The sequence below is a fragment of the Rhinopithecus bieti genome, unplaced genomic scaffold (assembly GCF_001698545.2).
Source record: "Rhinopithecus bieti isolate Rb0 unplaced genomic scaffold, ASM169854v2 scaffold_14700, whole genome shotgun sequence".
Lineage (NCBI taxonomy): Eukaryota > Metazoa > Chordata > Mammalia > Primates > Cercopithecidae > Rhinopithecus > Rhinopithecus bieti.
The window spans coordinates 1711639-1730584 of NW_016808194.1; the positions used below are offsets into that span (position 1 = coordinate 1711639).

At 43.8% G+C, this 18946-nt stretch overlaps 1 protein-coding gene across 5 annotated transcripts in view; it reads right to left on the minus strand.

Moving 5' to 3' along the window:
- PPM1H (protein phosphatase, Mg2+/Mn2+ dependent 1H) overlaps positions 1 to 18946 on the minus strand; it is a 293660-nt gene that overhangs the window by 91995 nt on the left and 182719 nt on the right. For all 5 annotated transcript variants that reach the window (XR_001887950.1, XR_001887949.1, XR_001887951.1 and 2 more), the window contains exon 5: positions 4097 to 4181. Coding sequence is in view for 1 of the 5 variants with exons in the window: in XM_017885695.1 (XP_017741184.1) it covers positions 4097 to 4181 (85 nt within the window). In the remaining 4 variants the exon portion in view is untranslated. The remainder of the gene's footprint in view (positions 1 to 4096; positions 4182 to 18946) is intronic.

Sequence of the window (18946 nt, forward strand, 5' to 3'; positions counted from 1 at the left end):
CTTGATATAAATGATGAATTGATGGGTGCTGACGAGTTGATGGGTGCAGCACACCAACATGGCACAAATATACATATGTAACAAACCTGCACGTTATGCACATGTACCCTAGAACTTAAAGTATAATAAAAATAAATAAAATAAAAAAAAAAGAAATGGCTCTTAAATAAAAACGAGAAAAAAATTATCCTGGTTTGCAGGCCAGTGGGATTTTTGCTACAGACTGAATGTATCTCCCCAAAACTCACATGTTGAAGCCAGATCCCCAGTGTGATGGTATTTAGATGTGGTGCCTTTGGGAAGTGATTAGGTCATACGGGTAGAGCCCTCATAAATGGGATTAGTGCCCTTATAAAACAGGCTCCAAGGCTGGGCATGGTGGCTCACGCCTGTAATCCCAGCACTTCAGGAGGCCGAGGCGGGCAGATCAGGAGGTCAGGAGATGAAGACCATCCTGGCTAACATGGTGAAACCCCGTCTCTACTAAAAATACAAAAAATTAGCCAGATGTGGTGGTGGGCACCTGTAGTCCCAGCTTCTTGGGAGGCTGAGGCAGGAGAATGGCATGAACCCAGGAGGCAGAGGTTGCAGTGAGCTGAGATCGTGCCACTGCACTCCAGCCTGGGTGACAGAGCAAGACTCCATCTCAAAAAAAAAAAACAACAACAACAAAACAACAAAAAAAGAGGCTCCAGGGAGCATTCTTGTCCCTTCTGTCACGTGAAGTTTTTTTTTGTTTGTTTTTTGTTTTAAAAAAAAGATGGTCGTCTACAAACCAGGAAGTAGAGCCCTCACCAGACCTTGACTCTACCAGCACCTTGATGTTAGACTTCTCAGCCTCCAAATCTGTGAGAAATTAATTCTGTTGTTTGTCAACTACCCAGTTTATGGTATTTCGCTACAGCAGCCCAAACAGATGAAGACAGGTTTGTAGTGGTAAGACTTTAATTCCTCAGACAATAGCTCAATGAGTAGTACTGGACGTCACAAAACAGTACGGCCTGGATTAGTCCTTACACAGCCTTCTGAAGTTTTCTATCCCATTACTGATGAAGAAATAGGGAGTCATTGAAGTTCCCTGTGGAAATTACATACACTTACGTGACAAAGCTGAGATCTGAAGCCACATGCATCTTATTTCAGCCATCCCAAAATATACTGCTGACATTTGGGAATCTGAAAATGTCAGCATTCCTATACTTCCCCCAACCAAGTTAACCTCCCAGGTCCATTCTTGTAACATGAAAAGATGAAATCATTTTAAAACAGAAAGTGCAAAAAGTTAACTTATTATTCATTGCCTCTCATAGGAAAACAGTAACCTGAATAGGGAATGGGTTTTAGTAAAGAGCAGGAGGTGGGTTTTGCATGGTGGCTCACGCTTATAACCCCCAGCAATTTGGGAGGCTGAGGTGAGAGGACTGCTCGAGCCCAGGAGTTTAAGACTAGCCCTGGCAACATGGTGAGACCCCCATCTCTACAAAAGAAAAAAATAATTAGCCAGGCATGGTGGCGCAACTGCAGTCCTAGCTAAACAGAGGCTGAGGTATGAGGATTGCTTGGGCCTAGAATGTTGAGGCCACGGTAAGCAATGGTTGTGCTACTATAATCTAGACTGGACGACAGAGTGAGACCCTGTCTCAAAACAAAAAACAAAAACACAATGGGAGGTGATGAAGATAGGGTATAACAGAGGCAAGGGAGGCAAAGACTTCATACTCTGCTGTGAAATGTTTGGGTGGAGGGCAGAAGAGAAAGGACTGTTTGGTAATAATCTAGAAGGCAATATGAATATTGTTTTTAATCTTTTTTTTTTATAAAGAGACAAGGTCTCACTCTGTCACCCCGGCTGCCCCAGGAGTGCAGTGGTGCAGTCTCGGTTCACTGCAACCTCTGCCTCCTGGGCTCAAGAGATCCTCCCACTTCAGCCTCCTGAGTAGCTGGGACTACAGGCACACACCACCATGCCTGGCTAATTTTTTTTTTTTTGGATTTGTTTTGTAGAGACAGCATTTTGCCATGTTGCTCAGACTGGTCTTGAACTCCTGGTCTCAAGCGATCCTCCCACTTTAGCCTTCCAAAGTGCTACAGGCGTGAGCCACTGTGCTCAGCCTGTTTTTAATCTTTCATTCAGTAAACAGATACTGATTCCATATCTCCTCTGTGCTAGGGGCTATGTTGAATACTGGCAATATGAGGTGACTAAGGTAAGTGGCCTGCCCTCCAGAACTCAGTCTGAAGAGAGGGAGAGACCTGAACAAGCAACACCACACACTGAGAGCCACACTACAGGGATGTGCATGCTGTGGTACAAGCACTGGGGACTGACTCCTTAGGAGGGTTAGGGGACACTTTGCAGAAGAAGTGACATTTGTGCTGGGGTCTCAAAGAATGAAAAGGAGTTTTCCTGACAGAAAAGAAAGACAAGGCCATCCAGGCAGACCATACTTCCAAAGGCATGGGGGTGAGAGATCAGAGAAATCATGATATGTCCTGGAAATAGAAGGTAGCTCTCTGTGGCTAGAGCATGGGATGCCTGGTGGCAGTCGTGGTGGTAGCAAGATTGAGATAGGACTGGAGATGTGGGCAGGGGCCAGGATTTCAGGACGGCCAAGAAGGGCAGTCTGCATCCTGTAAATTGTGGGGAGCCAAAGGCTTTTAGACAAGGGAGTGACAAGGTGCATAATAAGGTCACTTGGATAGCCTTGCGGAATAGAGTGGACAAAGTCAGACAGGTGGCAGAGAGGCCAGTTATAATTAATTCTACTTGGAGGGACCCTTGCAGCTCAAAGGCCCTTGGTGACCCTATCATTTAGCTCTCCATTTCACAAGTGATAAACCGAGGTCAGGAAAGGTTAAGAAACTTGCGCAAAACTATCCAGCTGGTAACACAGCTGGGGCCAGAATGAAGATCTGTTGGTTGTGGTGGGGTCCCTTCCACTGGCCTAGACTACCAAAGAAAATGATGAGGTCTGAAGCCTGGATTCCCTAGTAGTGGTTGCAAGTTTATCAGCTTAGGACACCACCACAAAGGTTAGAAAGCAACAGTAGGTGAAAGACTGAAGTACTGTTTTTACAATCATTTTGGATTCCTGCTATCTCATACACCAAATAAGTAGTTAAAGCGACACAGTTCATAGAATAAAACGAACGAAAACACAGACATGGAATGGAGGGAAAGTGCAGAGTTACTTTCTAAATCAATCAAATTAATTAAATCCTGACCACACATACTGAAATGCAGAGACGCGAACAAAGTCCTTTTTGAGTAGCCTGGATCAATTCTTTCCTAAGGGCAGATGGGCACTATTTTAGCTGTGTTGTCTACAAAGAAATCCAGTTGGCAAGAAAATATTTCATCCACAGAAGTACGATTCACAGGGTTAGTCCCTAGAGGTATCTGCCCCAAAGTCACCTGGGATGATTACCAGAGTCACTTTAAACTGAGATTCTAAGCCTAATACCCTTACTCCTGGAATTTGAAGACAAGGAAGTGAGTCTATTCTGTTTCCCAGAAAACTGAGTCCGCTCATAATTTCATTCCAAAGAGAATAATCTACATAGAGAACTTACTTTCAGGATAGAAACAGATTTTCTGACACCTGCACCTTTCCCAAAGGGCCTGTAAGACTTCATACCTGAGCATGAAGTAGTGGCGTGTCTGCAGAGACCTTAGAGCTGCCGTATCGGCAGATTCTTCCTCACGACGGAATCAGACCAAGTTCCCTGTTTGAGTTAAAGTGAGTAGCAGGCCATGGAAGAAGGTATCTGTGTTTTTCGAAACTGCATCTCACATTGTACATAAGAAGCCATTAAAAAAAAAAAAAAAAAAAAAAAAAAAACAGAGCACACCATGTTTTCAACTGGTCACAGATGGGAGAAAATCAGCCACAATAATAAATTCACGGAGGTGGAGTGTGTCGTCACACACGAAGCCAGGATGTGTGATCCAGAAGGTGTGTGGGGGGAAGTTAATACCATATGTCATTTGAATGCAGTGAGCCTGCTCCCATGTCAGTAGCAACGTGTTCCTCCAGAACAGCTCCGATGCCATCCCTGATGCCACTGCCCTCTGCCAAGCCTAGATGACGCTTACCAGGTACTGAAGTCGCTGGCGCTCCGTCTCGGGGGTAAATTCTGAAGACATGGGGATAATTTCTCCGTTTCTGACGATTATGGCCCTGAAATGGTGAAAATGCATTGTCAGTAGCCAATCTCATAAATGCTCCAATTCTGTCACAACCATTGCTTGGTTCAGATCACACATGAAATGCCAAGAGATGTTTCTGTTCTCCCACTTGCATGGCAGGGTTCACCATTCCCAGCTCTGGATCCCTCACCACATGAGAGGCATCTCTCTTTTAAGTGCATTGCATTCTAGTCAGCTTATGTTTACGTTTTCTGCTAGTTGGAAGTGTGCCTCAATGCTCCAGCACCAAGCATACTTCTTTGCACATAACAAATGCTCAGTGAATAAATGGATGGATGGATGGATGGATGAATGAATGAATGAATGATGCAACAGAGTCCTGCTCTAGCCCAGGGTTATCCAATAGCACCTTCTGTGATCATGTTTTTGTCTGTGCAGTCCAATATGGCAGGCACTAGCCACATGTGGGTACTAAGCACTTAAATTGTGGTTAGTGCAGGCAAGGAACTGAATTTTTCATTTTATTGAAGTTTAATGAATGTAGCTTTAAGTTTAAGCAGTGACACATGGCTAGTGTTGAATGTATTTGACAGTGCAGCTCCAGATCCCTGTTACTCAAATGATCCTGTGGGCCAGCAGCATTGGCTTCACCTGGGAGCTTGTAAGAAATGCAGAATCTCAGGTTCCACCCAACTTACTGTATCAGAATCTGCATTGTAATAAGATCCCCTGGTGATTCATAAGCACATCAAAATCTGAGAATGTGTGGCCTAAACTGTTGAGTTTCTAGGGTGATATCCTGGGTCCAGGAAAAAAACAAACAAAAAAAAACCCCCAAAAAAACCCACTCATCTCAAGGCTCAGGAAACTCATACACTCCAAAAAAATGTATCTAAGAGCTATTGCCCAGTCAAGGACTTTTGAGGGAACAGCATTCCCTGAAGCAGATGTCTACAGGCGACGCTGCAGGATCGATAACCATGAGCAACCTTCCCTGGGCTTATTCCCAGCGGTGCCTCCTGTTCTCAGACCTTCTGATTCCAAAGTGGTTCCTGACAGCCACTTTGCAGCTATCGATCGGTTGTGGCAGAATGTTGTCATTTCTACAACAAATGGAAGTGGCTTGGGGAATTGCATTCTATATGAACCCAACTGCTCCCAGGCATCAGGGAGCTAGAGACCTGAGACCTGACATGCTTCTCAGTGAGGAGCCACCAACATGGGAAATGCCTTCGATCAGCTCAGATCTGAGTGGATGCCTCCTTCATTCTAGGGAGGCTGCATTATTTGTGCCAAGAGGCCTCTGGACATCCCTCCCTCCCAATGCAGAGGCAGTCCCTGACTTGGAAACAATCCCTATAAATTGCTGCAGCTGTCATGACCCCATCCCCAACCCCTCACCACCTGTGCCCTAGTTGCTGCTGTCATAGAAACAGGAAAGGGTAGGGGGTACGTCCAGGAAGGGAAGGAATGATGACAAAAATCTTAGGGGCTTTAGAGAACTTATGACTCTAGGCAAAAAACAAACAAACAAACAAAACAAAACAAAACAAAAAAAACAGTGGAAGCTGTGAGAAAATGGAAAAGTTTAGGGGAACTGACTGTTAGAAGATGAGGCCTCTTCGAATACTCCCTATCACTTTTATTATGCTGTCTGAAATATGACAAGTTAAAGATCCCTTCTTATAAAAAAGAACCACTTGGAAAATGCAATCACTATTACCCCACCCCCACTAAGGTGTTATCCACCATTCACAGAACAGCGTGAATTAATTCCAATGGTCTTTGTTCTAATTACCAGGTGAGTATGACTATAATAAGGGAGTAGGAGTTTTGACAGGATGGAGAAACACAGGAGAATTTGAAGGGGGCGGGGTCAGGAAATTCTAGGTTTGGGCCTAATCTTACAGGATCTAGAGGGCCCCTGAGAATCCGGGGAGCTGGAGTGAAAGTTATTATGTGATAAATTCCAAAGGTAATCTCCTCTTTCAAGATTTTACCTAAAGCTACTCTTAACTTTTTCCTGTTTTTCTGCACAGGCCCTGAATTGCAGTTGAATTCCCAGGCGTGGACTAGGAAGAGCCAGCATGCCCAATCAGGCCATGAAAGCACCTCCTCTAGGAACTGAGTGTCAGGAGCTCAGGGGCCTGGTGACTCCAAAGACTTAGGTCATGCCTGTCACAGAGCAGGGGACCACTGAATGTTTGTTGACTAGAAGAGCAGATGAAAGAACTCAGAAGAAACTGTTCCTTGAATTTGAGGCAGGAAGAGAAAAGAACTAAAAAGCAGATGCTCATTTAACCAAGTCACATGGGGTGATTTTACAGAGGAAAGAGGGGCCTTCAGCAAGACATTCACTGCTCCTCAGCCATCTTTTCCTCTTCTCTTCCCGACCATAGTTTGTCTGTCACTTCCCACATGGGGTTCTCCCAATGTCAGTTACTCCCACTCCTGTATTTCTGACCTCTCTTTCCACTGGATCTCTGCCCATAGAACAAAACCATGCTACAGCATTCTGTTTAAAATCAAAGCAAAACCAAAACCAAACAGATGATACTCTCCTAATCCAAACTCCACCTTTGAAAAGTCCATTTTTCTTTCCTAAGAACCTACGCTTCATAAATTGATGATAATCTACATTCAGGGTCTATCTACTTCCTCACCTCGCATGGATCCCTCAAACAGAAGTAAATTAACTTCTTGCCTTCCTCTACACCCAGCTACTGTCACCTGAGTCAACAAACGGCCCTTTTGTTGCTACATCCCTTTGGCATGTCATGGTTCTGATCTCCCAGGCAGCATCTGACTGTCTCCTAACCCTGGCACCAGGGATACAACTTCTCCTGGTTTCCCTCCTAACTCCCAGGACATTCTCTCTTCGACTTCTCCATCCCTTCTTTGGTGTTGTGGACTAGGATTCTGTCTCACTATTCTCCCTGGGTGCTCTCATTCCCTAACTCCTCAGCCACCAAGGTTAGGTTAGGTTGGGTTAGATCACTATCCCTCCATAAGTGTTCCCTTAGCCTGGTCCCTCTCTTAATACAGAACTCATCATATTTTATAATTGATTACTTAACTATCTGCTTTCCATGCTAGCGTGTAAGCTGGACAAGAACCATGCCTGTCTTAACACTGCAGCCCTACTATTGCAACCAGTGCCAGGCCATTGTAGGCAGTGCTATGTAATTTCAGGGTCCAGTGCAAAATAAAAACACAGGGCCCCCTGATAAAAAATGGAGAATTTCAAGACAGCCACAGCAGAGCATTACACCAAATGTGAGGTCCTTCTGAGAGCAGGGCCTTGTGTGGTGCGCAGGTTGCATGCTCACAGATAGCCCTGAATGTATACTCTTAATATTTACTGAATGGATAAATAGCTTCAACAACAACATACGCTGGTGAGTCCAGACAACCTATCTAGCCCACACATCTCTGTTGTGCTCGGCCTGGAACAGCCAACTGCCAACAGATATATCCACTTCAATATATTCACTGGCATTTCATACTTTTTTTTTTTTTTTTTTTTTTTTTTTTTTTTTTTTTTTTTGAGACGGAGTCTCACTCTGTCGCCCAGGCTGGAATGCAGTGGCTGGATCTCAGCTCACTGCAAACTCCGCCTCCCGGGTTCACGCCATTCTCCTGCCTCAGCCTCCCGAGTAGCTGGGACTACAGGCGCCCGCCACCTCGCCCGGCTAGTTTTTTGTATTTTTTAGTAGAGACGGGGTTTCACAGTGTTAGCCAGGATGGTCTCGATCTCCTGACCTCGTGATCCGCCCGTCTCGGCCTCCCAAAGTGCTGGGATTACAGGCTTGAGCCACCGCGCCCGGCCGGCATTTCATACTTAATAAGATACAAAATTAATGTTCCTGTCCCCAGCCCCCTCCCAAATCTGTCTTCTAGTATTCTCTGTCTCCGGGAACAACACAATTTTCCACCCAGTTGCTTGTCTCAGAAGATAGACAGCCATTCTAGACTCCTCCCTTTTCTCACCCCACATGTCCAAATAGGCACCCAGGCGTGTAGATTTCACCTCCTCAGCAGCACAAGAATCCCTCTCTTTCTTTATTCTTGGTAGTGCCTTGGTTCTGGTTTCCATCAGAGCTTATCTGCATGACTCAGGAGCTCTCCACTGCTTCCTCAGCCCCTGTTCTGCCCTCCTGTGCCCCGTGCTTCATAGGGTCACAAAGGTGATGTTAAAGCGCTGCTCTCATCGTGCCACATCCCCTACCTAAAGCCCTGTGATGGCTTCCCAGCTTTTCCAGTTTCCTTTGTTATCTGGTTCTTGCCTGTATTTCTCGCTTTAACCTCATTCTTGCTACTCCCTTCACATCTGCTTCTCCCTTCTCATGGCCAGCCCATTTCTCTGAGTCAGCTCAGAACACCTTCTGTTGTCCTCCTGGCCTACCCTCCATGCCCCTTCTTTGTGACCCTGTGGTGTCATATGCCTAGCTGTACCCTTACCAGTCCTTGCTATGACTGTTGGCTTCCATGGCTGTCTTGAACCACCCAGCGGATATTTTCCAAGCAGAGTCTATGTCGTTGTCTCTGAACCTCCAGTGCTCAGTGCCTAGCACGTGGCAGATGTGCAACAACTGCTTGCTGATGGATAAGTGGCTAAATAGATGAAAAGGGAGCTGGACTTGGGAGGAACAGAAGAATCCAGAAATGATGGCTCTAAGTAAGACTTTCCTTAGTAGCAACATTATATAACTTATAGTCTGAGCCCTTAAAATCCATATGCCTTTTGTTGGTTTTGCAAAAGATAGCAGACCTAAGAGGACAATGTTCTGGCTGAGTCGCCACCGAGAAGTGCCTTGAAATAGAAGGGGGAACAAGGCAGCGCCTCTCTCCTTTGTGGGCAAGGGAGGGGGAGAGGGCAGCAATGGTAGCAGTCCACCATGTTTACTTTGCTTTTTAATTTCAAATTCACACACAGTGAGGTATCTGCATTCTATTACAATATGACTGCCAGGGCAAGCCTAGTTTATTACTTTCTTAAATAGATAATTATATCCAAACCCATCTATGTACAGAACATTTTTTCACTTCCATTTGAACTACCAAGCTCTTCCTTTAAGAGGCATCCATGGATTAAAGATGACAGCATGTTTGACTGCCAGCATTCCCAGTGCCTACATCGCGATGCCTCTTCCTATGTGATCCTTGCTTCCTTTTGATCTTTCTGTCTTTCATCCCTCTGATCTTGGGATCAATTTGTCAGAGTGCTGGTCTCCAATCTGGAGGAGGGCAATGAGAGGAAAGGGGTTTCAAAGGGAACGGAGTGCATGTGAAAGCTTACAAATCTCATACTAAACAATCAGTAAAGTAGAGAAATGCCTTTAAAGCTGCAGTCTGTCATCACAGGACCCCTGTACTTCCTAGCTTCTATTTCATTATTTCATGAGATGCTTTTCCTAAGGAAAATTAAGAAAAAACAAAACCCAAAAGCTGTGGAAGCGAGGGTGCAGGAGAGCTAGGTACACACTCTGACCTTCCTTCTGGGGCTTCAGACCTAGACTTGTGGATACCACCATGACCAGAATTTGAGTAACATTCGAGAGGTTAAATGAGAAAGTTGCTGGGGTTGAGGTGGTTTAATCCACTGGCAAATACCTCCCGTCTGATACCCCTTCCCATACAGAGGGGATGGGTTTTAAACATATTATCCAATGTTAAGATTAGCCTTTCCTTTAAAGACTACAGTTGAAATTTATATGATATCAATTCCAGTAAAATTGATGGGACGTTATTTGTGATACAATAAACAGTAAGGTTTAGGGTGTTCTTATGAGTCAACTGCAAGAATGGAAGAAAAGGAGGTAAAGCAAGACATTAATAGTTTAAAAAACTCAGGCTGGGTGCAGTATCTCACGTCTGTAATTCCATCACTTTGGGAGGTCAAGGGGGGACGGATCACTTGAGATCAGGAGTTCGAGACCAGCCTGGCCAATATGGTGAAACCCCATCTCTACTAAAAATACAAAAATTAGCTGGGTGTGGTGGCAGGCACCTGTAGTCCCAGCTACTTGGGAGTCTGAGGCAGGAGAATTGCTTGAACCTGGGAGGCGGAGGTTGCAGTGAGCCGAGATCGCACCACTGCACTCCAGCCTAGGAAACAGAGTGAGACCCTGTCTCAAAAACAAAAACTCCCTTTGGTTCCTGCCCCAAATATTATCTACATGAGAAGATAAAGGTAATTTATTCCTAACCAATGAGAATTCTGAGTTAGAGACTAATTCCTAGAAAATCCCGCTACTTCTCTCCTCTAATGCGATATTTTGGAGTTAAAAACACATACCTTTATTCCCCTAGTCTAAATATGAAGTGATTAAGAGAAACAGGGAGGGTAAAACAGGATGCTCACTTCAAATATTAACTTGATTTTACAATTTTTCTTAAAGGGATCATATTAACTTTTGTTAAATCTCAACTCAGTGTGATGTTCTCAGAGCAGGACTGACATGTGCCAACAGGCATTTGACAAACAAGCAGAAGAAAGAAAGCTGATAAAAAATATGATTAGGCAACTGATAGAGGAAAAATGCAAATGTTTAATAAAGATATGAAAAGATGCTCAGTCTCACCAGCCCATGAAAATGCACGCTAAAGTAAAAGCAATATATAATTTTGCTCATTAGGTTGGGAAACATTGAAAAAATCAACAATATATAGTTTCCATAGAGTAAAAGTAACTTTCATAATGGGGATGGGGATTGTCACACCTTTTACATTGATTACAATTACAATTACGTACCCAATGGTTCAGTCATTCCACTTTTGGGAATACATTCTAAAGAAATAAAAGACTCAGTACATAGGCTATACATACAATTCAGACTTTTGACGTTATTCATTGGGGTAAAGACTGGAAACAGCCCGAATGTCTGTCAAAAGGGGAACTGTTGAATGGATTGGTTTGTATTCTATAAGCCATTATACAGCCATTAAAAAAAAAAAAAAAAAAAAAAAAAAAAAAAAAAAGAGGCCAGGAGCTGTGGCTCACACCTGTAATCCCAGCACTTTGGGAGGCCAAGGTGAGTGGATCACTTGAGGTCAGGAGTTCGAGACCAGCCTGGCCAACATGGTGAAAACCCGTCTCTACTCAAAGTACAAAAATTAGCTGGGCGTGGTCATGGGTGCCTATAATCCCAGCTACTTGGGAGGCTGGGGCAGGAGAATTGCTTGAACCTGCAAGGCAGAGGTTGCGGTAAGCCGAGATTGCACCATTGCACTCCAGCCTGGGCAACAGAGTGAGACTCTGTCTCAAAAAAAAAAAAAAAAAAGTGAAATTCTATTTTGTGACCTGCAGTTATCCATGATATAGTAAGTGAGAAAAGTAAACTGCAGAGTAATGAGTGGTACAATCCCATTTTTGTAAAAACAAACACTATATATAGATATCCCATCTACGTGAGGAGTCTGATTCCATGCCCAAGTCCTGTGTGCTATATTTCAGGCCTGACCACAGGCCATTACAAAGGCTCTGCCCAGCAGGCCTTATGGGGGAAGCTGCCCTCTCCACACCAGATGTGGTGCACAGTCCCTGCACTGCAGCCGCTGAGAGGACTGCAGCCCAGGACTCATACCCCACTAGCCTAGGAGTCTCCACTGAGAAACTTCTCTGCTCTGACTCAGTCTATTCATAGTCCTTCCCCTTCTCTCCCTGGCCCTCCATCCCTCGGTCCACAAAATGGCAAAGCCTTTAGTTCAGAGCTCTGGGCACTGAGACTCCCTCCTGTTAGCACTGCATGTCATCTGCCAGACCTTCACGTGTTGCCGTCCTATGGGGAAAAATGGAACCCTACTTCCCTCTTTGCCTCTTGCCAGGACTATTGCAGTAAGAGAAGAAACGATTGTTACTTTCAGTTTGGTTCATTGTCCTAACTGACCACCTCGACACCTGGCAGCTTGATAACATATAATTATGTTTGAATGAGTGGCAAGGAAGTTATGGAAGTGGGAGAGAAAGTTAATTTTCTTTTAAAACTTTTATTATTTTAATTTTTTAAATTATTATTTTTTTCTTTGTAGAGATGAGGCCTCACTATGTTGCCTAGGCTTGTCATGAATGCCTGGGTTCAAGCAATTCTCCCACCTCAGTCTCCCAGAGTGCTGGGATTACAGGCATGAGCCACCGCACCTGGTTAACTTTTCTTTATATATTTTTGTATTATTTGACTGCTGCACGAAATGTGCACTCCTTTTGTAAATTTGAAGAGGAACTGATTTGCCCAGATTTGGCTACGCAGTCACAGAAGACCTAGAGTCTTCCTGAATGCTGATTCATCTTTGTAATGTTACCACCCTTCATGAACCCCACATGCCTCAAGCACCTCTCCATGAAGTTCTACTAGGTGGCCCAACCACATCTCAGAGGCCGTTATTTGGAGCCCAGGCACAGCAACAAAACTATCCTGCATCTGTTTCAGGAGTCACTAACTGAGAAGCCAGTGACAGAATCTTCTTATAAAAATAAGAACTGGTTAACCCTAAAGATGCCTGTATTTTTCTACATCACTTGTGCTTTAAGGAAAGGACCCAGAAAAATAGGTTTAGAACTGCCAATCACATTCAAAATAAAAGTATAAGAAGAGGTTCCAAGTGAGGGATTAAATGCATGACTAAAGAATTCATCAACTCTTCGATTGAAGGTTAGAGCTTGTTAATCTTAGCCATATAAAGAAGTTTAGACCAGGAGTGATGGCTCACATCTATAATCCCAGCACTTGGGGAAGCCAAGGCAGGAAGATCACTTGAACCCAGGAGTTGAGACCAGTCTAGGCAACATACTGAGACCCTCATCTCTACAAAAAATAGAAAAAATTAGCCAGGCATTGTGGTGCACGCCCATAGTCCTAGCTACTCAGAAAGCTGAGATGGGGGATCACTTGAGCCCAGAAAGTTGAGGCTGTGATGAGCTATGATCATGCCACTGCACTCCAGCCTGGGCAACAGAGCAAGATGCTGTCTCAAAAAAAAAAAAAAAAAAAAAAAAAAAAAAAAAAAAGATTTAAACAGGTGCGATCTCCCCCCGTAGCCTGGGCATTCTGTATCAGTCTCATACATATATTTCACTAAGCACCCAAGAACTGACTTGAAACTATGCCCACAGGCTCTACAGTATACATCCAGGTGTGATTTATTCAGTGGCCATAGGGAAATTTTCAATGTGTTCAATCAGTAACACTGATAAAGCAAAACCAAACCAAACCAAAACACCACTCCCAACTCAATTACCGTATTCATTGCCTATGGGCTACCTACCACCACGGACTGCCAGAGTTCCAGGCCCAGACAGCCACCCAGAGGTCTGGAGGTAGCAGTAGGATGGGGAAGCCACCTCCCCTTCATACATCACTACTAGGAGAAGGGGACATCTTTGTTGTGAGGCAGCAAACAGCCAATTACGCTTTCTATTGCTTGGGTGAAATCTCCCTTGTTCCGTAGCAAGCAAAACTCAACCTATACTGTTGTGTGCTGTGGTTTCACCCTGCAGAATAAGGAACTTTCCTTCTAGATGGTCTCAGAAATGTTCTCCCTCCACAGAGCCCCAACACACAGGGTGCTACTGGGTTTGAAAAGTAGAAGCTCATTCACACCCCCTCACTTCTAAATTTCCTAAAATGAAATGACATTGCCTTAGTACACTGCAGAGCTACTGTGTTATTGGCTACGGCTACAGAGAAAGCTTCAGATTCATGCAAACGAGTAACAAATTATTTCTTTCCTTTTTTTTTTTTTTGAGACAAGGTCTCTTTCTGTTGCCCAGGCTGGAGTGCAGTGGCATAATCGTGGCTCATTGCAGTCCTGGCCTCCTGGGCTCGAGTGATCCTCTCACCTCAGCCTCTTGAGTAGCTGGGACCACAGGCATGTGCCACCATGCCTGGTTAATTAAAAAAAAAAATTTCTTTTTTTGAGACAGAGTTTCACTCTTGTCGCCCAGGCGCGAGTACAATGGTACGATCTAGACTCACCGCAACCTTCACCTCCCGGATTCAAGCGATTCCCCTGCCTCAGCCTCCCAAGTAGCTGGGATTACAGGCATGCACCACCAGGCCTGGCTAATTTTGTATTTTTAGTAGAAACAGGGTTTCTCCATGTTGGTCAGGCTGGTTTCAAACTCCCGACCTCAGGTGATCCGCCTGCCTCGGCCTCACAAAGTGCTTAAATTTCTCTTTAAGGGCGTGAGCCACCGTGCCTGGCAATTTAAAAAATTTTTTTAGTACTGGGTACTGGGTTTAAGTGATCCTCACACCTAAGCCTCCCAAAGTGTTGGGATGGCAGGCATGAGCCACCATGCCCAGCATAAATTAAGTTTTAAGGGAAAGATGAAGTTTGGAGAATCAAGTAGTGCAAACACAGAAACACTCTGTCAGCACCTTCTTCGTGTAACCCTCAGAAAGCCTAAAAACCCGTGTTCTGGCAGGGCACATCCCAGAGCACACTTCAGCCCTTCTGCCTTCTCAAGGTAAAAACCTTTTGTCTTAAAACCAGACAAAATCCCCAAATTCACAGTCAAATAATAAATAGGTGCTATGTAAACATGGCATGGAGACAATTAATAGGCATAGAGCTTTTCAGCCTTGGTAGAAAGCTTTGCCCGTGTGGCAGAACCTGCCAAGCACTCCCTCTGCTCTAGACACACAACAATGACCTATAACATGAGGTGGGAAAGAGAAAGAGAAAAAAATTATACACACACACACAAATATATAGCTCAGCTAAAATATAAAGGTAGCATCTCTCTGTAGAGTAGAAATGGAAAAGAAATCCAAAATCCCTAAGCTGCTGGACTTGAGAAGCAGGTAATGGTGTCCAGGAGTCCAATTTCTATGGAGTAAAAGGTATTAAAAGTCCTCCAAGTGGCCGGCGCAGTGGCTCACGCCTGCAATCCCAGCACTTTGGGAGGCCGAGGCGGGCAGATCATGAGGTCAGGAGATCGAGACCACAGTGAAACCCTGTCTCTATTAAAACTACAAAAAATTAGCCGGGTGCGGTGGCGGGTGCCTGTAGTCCCAGCTACTGGGGAGGCTGAGGCAGGAGAATGGCGTGAACCCAGGAGGAGGAACTTGCAGTGAGCCGAGATCGTGCCACTGCACTATAGCCTGGGTGACAGAGTGAGACTCCGTCTCAAAAAAAAAATAAATAAATAAAATAAAAATAAATAAAAATAAAATAGTCCTCTAAGTAAGACAAAGGGCAGCGATCAAGCTCACATCTGAAGTCCAATTCCAAACCAAGTCATTTTACTTTGTTATACCCTGGTTTCTTCTCTCCGCAGCAAGAGAACTTGCTGAATGGCAAAGCAAAATGCTTTGAGGCTCTAGTTTAAAATAAAGTCCTGGGAGTGCAGAACTTCATTCCCATCTTTAATTCCTAAGCAATCGGCCAGCCCTGTAGCATGGAATCTACCCACTCACGTAGTTAAATATGTGTCAATGTAGAACACACACACACACACACACGTGAGGAAGGGCCTGCCATCATCTACCCTTTCGGGGTTGTTAGGTTCTGACAGTTAACCTGGAAGGCTATACTGTGACAGCCAAAGCATGAAATGATAAAGACTGTGAGACAAAGGCTAATTGTCAAGCCCTCCTCCAGCTCAGAAGGTTCATGGCTTTGGAGGAAATTCACATATATATGAGTAATTGGTAGTAGGAGCCTGTGTGTTGTGGCAGAAACAGCACCGGCCCGGGAATCTGAAATTATAGGTGCCAGCTCCATAGTGGGCTACTGTTAATAGTCTTTAACTCTGGGCCCTGGCATCCTTGCTAATAACAAAAAGGGGCACAATCAGGTGATTTCAAGGCAACTTTCAGCGTTAGAGTGAAATGCTTCTGAAAAGAAGTCTGATACACACTGAGGTAGGAAAATACTGACAAGGACTCCAGTTACTACTTTTCTTCTCAGGAGGTGATAATCACCACAATTTAGATTCTAAGAAATATAAACCAAACACAGAAGCAACAGGATGGGAGAAACCACCCTTAAATTTCTCTTAAATCATCACAGACAAGGAACCTGTTACTGAGCAAGGCCCTCAATGTAATTTCATTGTTGTCATCAGTCCCCTTGGAACACAGAGCTACAAACAAAAAGGCATCTCTGACACTGTTAAGAGTATTCATGGATGCCCTGATTCCATTACACACTCTTTCAGCTGAAAGTGATTTGAAACGCAACATTAAACTGCACATTTCCAGAATGGAGGAGAAAATCTGGTACAAGGTGACAAAGAGAAACCATTCGGAAAACGCTTTTTGACAGTGTATATCAATTTCGAGGCACAGGGAGGAAACATCCATTTTGTTCAAAAGCATCAGACCTTGTGGATTCTGTTTGGATGCAGCAGAAGTGTTGTTCTCTTTCAAAAGTATTAGAAACGCATTGTTGGGAAAGAAAGCAGGGCAGCTGAGGGACAAGCCAGGGTTACCTCACCATCATCAGAGGTTGGCTACTCTGTAGATGCTGACTAATGGTATTAAAAAATAGCTGAAGGGGAAAAAGTAAACCCAATAGCCTGGAATCAGTTTGGGTGTATTTCTTGTCATTCAATTTTCAGAATGGAAACTACTAAATAAGTCTGCAAATATGATGATTCATTTAACAAGACCCCAACTATGCAATTAAGCTCCTAGGCAAAAATATTCACAAATGACGGTCAAGGGAAAAATATTTCAGATCTTTAAGTAGCAGCAAAAATAAAGTGACCGCTCTTGGAGCCATAGCTGAGTCCAATGTTCCTTGCTTTCTTCACAACCAGCCCAGTCTGTGTTCATACCACCCAGAATAATTTCTCAGTGTCATATTCAGCCACTTTCTGTAGAAACATCTTAGTCTACCATCTTGTATACCAGCAACACTCATGAAACCCAGCACACCAACACAAAATTTTCCAGATCAGGTAAATGACTTAGTCATTAATGAAAGATTTTCAAGGTGCATATCATATCTCAAAAAAAGAGGTCTACGTGTTTTCTTTCTATTTTTGAATTACAGTCTGCATACCATAAAATTCACCCTCTTAAAGTGATACAAGTCAGTGTTTTTTGGTATATTCTCAGGGTTGTGCGACCATCACCATTATCCAATTCCAGGACATTTTCTTTTTTTTTCTATTGTTTTTTTGAGACGGAGTCTTGCTCTGCGCCCAGGCTGGAGTACAGTGGCGCGATCTCGGCTCACTGCAAGCTCCGCCTCCCAGGTTCACGCCATTCTCCTGCCTCAGCCTCCCGAGGAGCTGGGACTACAGGCTACCACGCCCGGCTAGTTTTTTCGTATTTTTAGTAGAGACGGGGTTTCACCGTGTCAGCCAGGATGGTCTCGATCTCCCGACCTCGTGATCAGCCTGTCTCGGCCTCCCAAAGTGTTGGGATTACAGGCGTGAGCCACTGCAACCAGCCCAATTCCAGGATTTTCAAAATCTGAAAAGGACTCCCTATCCCCGTACTTTTAGCAGCCACTCCCCATCTCTCCTTCCTTCTAAGCCCTGGAAAATACTAATCTACTTTGTCTCTATGGATTAATCTATTCTGGACATTTAATATGAATGGCATTATACAATACATGGTCTTTATGACTGGTTTCATTTGCTAAACATATGTTTTCAAGGTTCATCCATGTTGCAGCATGCATCAGTACTTCATTCCTTCTTGTGACTAAATAATATTCCATCACATGAACACATTTTGTTTATCCATTCATTAATTGGCAGACATTTGTGTTTCCATTTTTTTAAAAAAATAGTGAATAATGCTGCAATGAACATTTGTGTACAACTTTTTGTGTAAATATATGTTTTCAGTTCTCTTGGGCATATACCCAGGAGTGAAATTATTGAGCCATATGGTAACCTTAACTTTCTGAAGAACCACCAGTTAGCTTTCCAAAGTGACTGTACAATTTTATATTCCTAATTGGTGAGTTTTAGAACTTTCCCTTAAAGGACTCGAGTTCAAACTAGATTCAGATCTGAAAATCTCAGTGATTTCTTATTCAGCACCCTTTTAAAGGCACCTTGCTGAAAAAATTTTGCCTGCATGTTTAGATTTCAATGTGTATATCACACAATGTTTTATTTTTCATTTGCATCAGAGTATATGTATTCTGCTTCTCTCTAGTGCAGGGTCAATATCTAAAATTCACAATACCGCACGGTTCCCCAGCACAAACGTGTACAACCATTTGTTAAGTGCCAAATCAAGCACATTTTCTTCCTCACAGCAAGTAGCCAGAACAGGTGAAGCCACCAAAGGCATTTATTTTTCTCTCTACTGCAGTTTATTTATGAGTAGGATGAACTTTTCTCTTCTTTTTAAAGGCGACTGTTGACTACAATGGCTCACTATTTGTGTGCCAAGACAGGTAGGACTTGAAGAGCCCAGGAAGCAATTTCTTCACTAATACCCTGGATTGGTCACACCCTTGTTTGATTTGTGTCCAGTTTGGACCTCTTTACTTGAAAAATAGCAATGTGACGGAACAACTGAGCAGGGTCCCAAGAAGAGGAGTAAACACAATTCAAGGGGTGGAAAATAGAAGCTTTGAAGAGGCTAAAGCAAAAGTGGTATTTTAGCCTGAGGGAAAGAATGAGGAACAATCTCATCACACTTGCCTTCATGCATTTAAAATGGGTTTATTCAGAGAACAGCAGGTGACCAGTTCTTCAAGCTCAGAGTGAAACAAACAGGAGGAAATCACATCAAATCAGTAAAATTCTATGATTGGAAAAGGGAAAACAATTTCTTGATCTTCACTTTATACATCTGACCAAAGCTCATGGATCTCCATCCC